The 7,306-nt window shown below is 33.0% G+C and overlaps 1 protein-coding gene across 1 annotated transcript; it reads right to left on the reverse strand.

Moving 5' to 3' along the window:
- Positions 1–391: 391 nt before the first annotated feature.
- On the reverse strand, positions 392–3,510 carry LOC111899534 (ubiquitin carboxyl-terminal hydrolase 4). The gene is made up of 6 exons (XM_023895379.3): positions 3,056–3,510; positions 1,982–2,095; positions 1,710–1,808; positions 1,424–1,603; positions 1,153–1,334; positions 392–1,072 (listed from the first exon to the last, which is right to left on the reverse strand). The coding sequence occupies exons 1-6, from the start codon at positions 3,170–3,172 to the stop codon at positions 655–657; spliced, it is 1,110 nt and encodes a 369-aa protein (XP_023751147.1). The 5' UTR covers positions 3,173–3,510; the 3' UTR covers positions 392–654.
- Between the last annotated feature and the right edge of the window lie 3,796 nt (positions 3,511–7,306).

A 7,306-nucleotide genomic window follows, 5' to 3' on the forward strand; every position in this document is an offset into this window, starting at 1 on the left:
CTCGCTAAGTTAGTAAATTATTATGTTAGCTTTAAATTTTTAATAAACATTTTTATTAATTAAAAATAATCAAAATATTTATTAAGAAAATATATATCTATATACTACCATTAGCTGTAAAGCTTGTTGATGTTTCAAAAAGCTTACAGTTCACTTTCAGGTACTAAAAAACCAAACTTGTTATTTTAATAGTTTAATGTAGAAAACGAGTTATATCTTACAACAAACAAAAAAAAAGTTGGGAGTGAACACTTAATTGATATACAGTTTGAACACCAGAAAATGTGTTGTAACACTTGCTTACACAAACGCACATCAAACATAGAAATAATAAGGTTTGTCCGACCTAAACCCAAGCCATTGTGATTAATTATTATCAGCGATGATGATATGAATATGAATATGAATATGAATATGATAGGCAGGGTTTTAAAGTCTCAAGTACATAATACATATAAAAAAGAAAACAAGCAAGTAGCTTTATTGTGTCACTAACAACAGATGAAGTCAAATATCAGCAGCAGCAGCAGCATATATCAACTGTACATCAAACCCATCCATTCTCTCATCCTCATCTAACCCAAAATGTTCTATACCATTACCATATCACAATAAAAACAAAAACACAAAAAAAAAAAAAATACGAGATTTGATTCAGCAGGAGGTGATGTTATTATTATTTCCAGCAAGGCTCTCATAAAACAAGATGTATCCATGGTCAGTATTGCTTGCATATTCCTGAGCCGAACCAAAGGAAGTTTGAACTGCTGACTCATCAATCATCTCCACATTCTCATCATCAAAAAAGAGCCAATGGTTGTGGCTTTTCACCAGACTCACATAATGCCCATGGTTGGGCCCACTGCCAACATGGACCACAACCGCAAACAAAGAGTACTCACAGTCAGCATCTTCCATGGTGTTTGTTAGCTTCAGCTCAAGTGGAAACACAACACGGTATGACAGCTTCTTATACCTTCCCAGCTGTTCCATGTACTTAAACCGCTTCAAATGTATCACTAAAATATGCGGCTGTTTCTTTATCTTCATCCTCTTTTGTGCTTCCTGCAAACTGTAAAACAAAAACATTTTTACACTTCCTTCTTTAAAAAAAAAAATCAAAAATAAAAAGTAGAAAGTAGAAACCGAAACCTGCAGCACTTATCACAGAAAAACTTATCCTCAGCATTTAAAGTCTCAGTGGAACTGAAGTTCTTTAGGCAACTTGTAATGGAACTGTTTTGCTCGATATCAAGGCTTAGATCCAAGAATGTCTCATCTCTTGCAGTTACAGTTTCACATCTTAAACACTTTGTTTCATTTGTGAGTATACCCTGAAATTGGAAATTTTTTTATATTTGTAAGTAAAATGAAATGTTTACTTAGATAAATTGTTGAAAAATAATAAAAGATTTGAATATACCTGAAAGTTTTTGTGAACCCATGTAACCAAGGGCTCCTTTCTTACACCATTGGCCTGAGGCATATGTATACCATTGGGAATCTTTTCAGGAGGTGATGAATGTTCTTTTGTACCTTTTGTTTCTTTCTCTAGTATATCAACTAGTTCGTTTAACAAAAAGTTCAAAAATTCATGTGCATCCTACACAAAACTCAAAAACATTAATCATCATCATCACTGATATTTGAAAAATTAAGTATAAATGGATTTCATATTTAATGTAAGAAGTTGTTTTATTATATAATACCTGATGCATGTAACCACGGAAAAGTTCATTTTCTTTCTTCACTCTTTGTACAAAGCGTTTTGGAGCAATAACACCTGTTTTCTTCTTTTGTGTACTAATCTAATACAAGGGACCCAAATGTAGAATATAAATCATGAGGAAAATAAAATGCAACTTAAAAAAAATAAAACAACATATGCCATGGTTACATTGAAAAAAATGTAAAAAATACCCATTTATGTAGAGTATAAAGTGATTAAGAGAAAAGAACATTTACAAGTAAAAATGTGTACCTGTGTAAACAGTTCCGCCAAACATGTAAGGAGATTTTCTTCTACATCTGGATTTTTAACCTTCTCATAATATTCAAGTAGTTGTTCACGAAATGGAACACAAAAATATAGAGCCTGAAAATTATGATTTAAGAAAAAGATATATGAGAACATTAGCAAAATAGTTCAGGTCAAACTTTGAGTGAAGTTATAACAAGCAACATGAATTACTAGGCTTTTTCAATATCTTCAGAAAGGTAATAAAACAAGTGTTGTTAAGGATAAATATTTTTTAAAGATTTTCCACTCTCGTGAGATAATGAACAAGGATTAATATCTTCAGAAAGGTAATAGACCAAATAGCAACTTAGTGACTTGTTTTTTAATCATTTTGATGTTTAAAAAGATTAGAAAAACGGTGAGAATAAATGAGGGCAGACTTGTAAAATGTTAGGACTACTACTAAGGTAAAAATAGATGTAAATACGACAATTTATGCATTTGCACTTTTGCAGAGCCAAGTTTATAACATACATTATGTTGAAAGCAAAACAAAAAATGAGAAAAAAAAAGTATGTAGTGGGAGAGAATGAAAATGAGGTTGCAAATTTAGCAAGTGTAAAGAACAGGTCTATAAATTCTATTCCATTGATGTAGCTTTTGAGTCGAATCATAATTCTGCCATTTGACAAGATGCTTCAAGTACCATTTCCTGATACCCCTTTCTTTAAAACTACAAAACATCCAAAGAACTGAAGAAAATGCTTCCCAAACCAAATAGTTATCAAGAAATATCTTTTAACCACATATAAACCCAAGAATTTAAATCTGAAAACTGAAGAAACTGACCCAAAATGAAGTCAAAATAGGCAATTCTCGTGTTAATTTGATCGAGAGAGCATACTCTAACACATCGGGTCAACTGAACTAAAGTTTAGCAAGTTATATAGATAAAGTTTAACTCCAGACACCACTAGAAATATTAACTTAATCTTTCTAAAACCACTAAATAAAGTAAATAAACCAATAAGATCGTATTCATTAAAACAAACCCTACCAAATCAAAATAAGAAAAGAAAGGAAATCGGATGAAACCTGCAGGACGCTGTTACAGTAGCAAGTGTTACCGAAGTTTTCTAGTCCGAAATATCGTTCGCCTTCAGGAAATTGGTCTCCTAGAGCTTTCTCGAGCTTTGACCCCGCTGCGCCCATGAGACCATCCACCAAATACCAGAATTCCTCTATTTCTTTCCCTCTCTATTATATCTATCGTAACCCCTTCAATCAAACCTAGAAAACTTAGGTAAAAATATTGCAATTGTAGAGAAATTCGTTATTGATTGAAATGCTATTGCCTAGGGTTCTTGAGATAACATACAAACACGCTCGAAAATAGATTTTATGTGCAATCGGTTAGGGTTTATATTAGAAAACGGACATTTCAAAGAGAAAGCGTGAAGAATCCGAAACAGTTTGATCGGGTTTCTTTATTTTATCAAACACTCCTCTCTGCCCCCTTTGATTCTTTCCAAGTTGACTCCCCTCATGGTTGCTTGTGGTGCATATAAAACTAAATTAAATGTATAATATAATAACTGAAAAAAATGAAAAAAAAAAAAGTAAAATTGATTACTTTAAAGTGATAATTGATCTGTAACATATTTATAACTTGGGATATTAGCAAAAAAAAACTATCACAAAAAAAATATTTGGCAACTTTTTATTTATTTTCACTAAATTTGGATATTTAATCTAGACTCGCATTTTAAATGTTATTCATAAGGAAAGTGATTCGTACACAATAGTTTTTTGTCATACACAATAATTTATGCATTATAGAGTTGTACAGTACAACATTTTAAAGTACCAATTGTTGTGTATGGAGAAAAATTGTTGTGTACAAATCATTTCCCTATTCATAAGTATTTTCTTATTCCAAACATGATTTAACTTTTTTTTTTTGTAGTGTTCGACTATCCTACTTCTTATATTATCTGTCTTTGTTTCTTTCTATTGAATATCCCAAATAGTTATTTTACATTTGAACGGAGAAAATTGATTTGTAAAAATCCATTCTAATCTAAAACTATAATTACATCAAAAAGGCATTTTATTAAAAGTTGACAAATAAGTGTTCATCATCCAAAAAGGTTGAAGATTTAAGTTCCGTTTAATGCCAAAAAAATGTATATTTAAGAGGAAAGTAATGGGTGTATGTATAAATTGTTACTATAATTTGTGGATACATTTAACATCCCAAATTTCAAATCATTTTTTTAAATCAACAAACATTCTATTCTCATTCATAAGAAAATAAGTAACCATGTGTTCTTAGTTTGGTAAACCATAAATAGATCAGAGTATCTTTTAAGATTCGAGTATCAAAAGATAGTAAAAACAAAGTGCAAAATCTCCATAAATACAACTCTCAGCAGATGTGATGCAATTAAGTCATGTTATTCCCCTTGCTGTCAAAACAACTTGAAACATTTTAAACTTAAAATCGTAAGCACAAAACTTAGTGAGTTCCCAAAAAATATCATATAATCATGTGAATGTTATGATCCAACCATAGTCTTACACTCACTTCCGTTGCTACAGTCACAATTGCAGTCTTTCCTGTTATAATTTTTCATACCAGTGTTATGGTCCAACCATAGTCTTTCATACAAGTGTTATGATCCAAATATATTATTTCATGCAAAGTCACAAGACAGTCTAGCATACAATGACACCTAATGCCCTATATAATATAGTGAGAAGACTCACCTGAAGTAACAATTACAATCTTAATATCCTCCAAATCTCATAAGCTACCACGAACCACCTACAAATCACATAGAGGTTCTAACTCGGTCTATAACTCGATTCCAACAAGTTTAACCAAAAGTCAAACTTTGGTCAAAAAGTCAAAGTCAACGGTCTAGGTCAAACTTCCTACGCGCAACATAGGTTCAATCTATGTGTGACGTAGAAGTGTCCAAGTCGCGATTCCCACTGGCTACATGTGACATCCCTTAATTTTTTAGAATAAAAAAAAACTTTTCTTTACGCTTTCAAAATCATAATATATTTTATTTGCAGAAATTCCTAGTATATTACAATATTTTAAGTACAAATGATTGTCTCAAATTAATAAAAACTCTAAGGATGTCATAATCGATACACAACATATGTTACAACATAAAAGACCTAACAGTCATGAACACTATTGCGGGTCTTCTCTTTAATCACTTTGCATCCTATTCAAGTCTTTATAAGTCTTAACACCGCTACCTGTGATGCATATAAAATAAGTGGATCAAGTTGGGAAACCTGGGGAGATACATAGGTTTTCAATCCCATGATGTTTTAATGATAATATATCAAACCCGCAAAACCAACTATTATCATGTAACATCCCGAAAACCATAAGTGGTTTTTTTAAGTCAACCAAATTCCATCAAATATTCATATTAACCATCAAAGTATGCCAATGTGAAAACAATTATCAGAGTACAATCTCAAAATCATAAAAATGCTAAACATGGGTAGATGCGTTGCGATCAGGCCGGTCCCTTCTCCTTCGAACTGGAAGTACCTGAAACATAAACTTAAACCGTAAGCACAAAGCTTAGCGAGTTCCCTAAATACCACATGCCATACATATCAAGATGCCCCATAAACTGCACCTCGCGCAACCAGAACTCGCACTTTCAGAACTTGGCATATAGTCTCTCCTTCCTTAGTGTCTCCAGAACCTCTCATAGATGATCGTCATTGTAACGCCTGCGTTTCCAGGCTAGGCATTATCATTGATGTAATAGTCTAGGTTAACCCTTGTAACTCTTTTTGGAGTATTAATGATGAAATACTTGAGTATTATGTGAATTATGTGTATTTGTGTGCTTAATTGCTTAATTATGTTATTTGATTAATTAAGAATAAAATAAGTGTCAAAGTTAAAGTGTAAGATAAGCCCGATATCTTTGCATAAAGATGTAGTGGTCGAAACAAGGATTCCGAAGATATAAAGAATGCCGAAATCCGAGTTATAACGAAGAAGTTATGACATGTCGAAGTTTCGCGACAGAACCGACAACGTTGAATGACGTAAAAAGTGAAATTTACGTTAGAGCGATATTTAGCCTTAGTGATCTAAACAAAATTCGTAGAGTTCATTAAACCGAGAGTGTGCATAAAAGGAACGCCCAAATCTGACTTCGTATGAGGAAGTTATGATTTTCTGAAGTTTCGACTTGGCTGTATGCAGCCCGAATACTCGATTTGAGATCGAGCGGTTTTTAGCCGAAACAATCTAAACAAGAATCGAAGACCTCGTTGATAGTAGCGAAACGATGAAAAGTTAGGCGAGAACGGACGTCAGACGAAGAAGTTATGAATTTATAACGAAGTTTTCCTGTCCGGGCCTACTAAAAATAAATAATAAAAATAAAAGTCAAAATTAGCCGACGGAGTCTAAACGAGAGTTGTAGAGCGTAGTTTCACCTACGCGTGGATATAAAGAACGTCGAAAACGGAGTTAGTATGAAGAAGATATGAATTTCCGAAGTTTATTAAATAATTAATATTTAAATTTAATTAATAAATCTGGTATTATCCGAAGGGGAGTCATCGGACTTACCCGAAGTAAGCCCAACGTACAGCGAAGCATGACACGCCTCGCACTCGAGTTCTTCGGATGACGCATGCAGTGACGAATTCGGACGCGTACGCCCCGCGTACAGCTGTACGCCCAACGTACTGCGAGGCTTCAGCCTCCTATAAATAGGATGCGAGGTGTAACGCCCGGGTTTCAGGGCTAAGCATTTTTGTCAATGTAATAGTCTAGGTCAACTCTTGTAACTCTTTTTGAAGTAATAACGATGAAATATTTGAGTATTATGTGAATTATATGTGTTTATTATTTAATTATAAATGTATAATTAATAAAGAATAAAAATGAGCGTCAAAATTAAAGTGTGAGATAATCCCGATATCTCTACATAAAGTTGTAGAATATGTCTCAAGGTTTCCGTGCATATAAGGAACGCCGAAATCCGAGTTATAACGAAGAAGTTATGACCCGTCGAAGTTTCACGACAGAACCAGCACGATACCGGGAAACGTGAATAGTGAATTTACGATAGAGCGAGATTTAGCCTTAGTGATCTAAACGAAAGTTGTAGAGTACGTCTTCACCTACGCGTGGATATAAAGAACGTCAAAAACGGAGTTCGTATGAACGAGTTACAAATTATAATAACATATTTACGTATTAAAATTAAGTATAAATCATGTATACGTACACATATATATATATATATATACATATGTATATATCATTAGAAAGGTATCGACGATGCG

Source organism: Lactuca sativa, chromosome 5 (genome assembly GCF_002870075.4).
Source record: "Lactuca sativa cultivar Salinas chromosome 5, Lsat_Salinas_v11, whole genome shotgun sequence".
NCBI classification, from domain to species: domain Eukaryota; kingdom Viridiplantae; phylum Streptophyta; class Magnoliopsida; order Asterales; family Asteraceae; genus Lactuca; species Lactuca sativa.

Excerpts from the sequence above, each read along its gene's own strand:
- LOC111899534 (XM_023895379.3), bottom strand. The coding sequence starts at position 3,172 with ATGGGCGCAGCGGGGTCAAAGCTCGAGAAAGCTCTAGGAGACCAATTT. Across the intron at positions 2,096-3,055 it reads ACTGTAACAGCGTCCTGCAG|GCTCTATATTTTTGTGTTCC; the intron begins GTTTCATCCGAT and ends CATAATTTTCAG. Across the intron at positions 1,335-1,423 it reads GGGTTCACAAAAACTTTCAG|GGTATACTCACAAATGAAAC; the intron begins GTATATTCAAAT and ends TTCCAATTTCAG.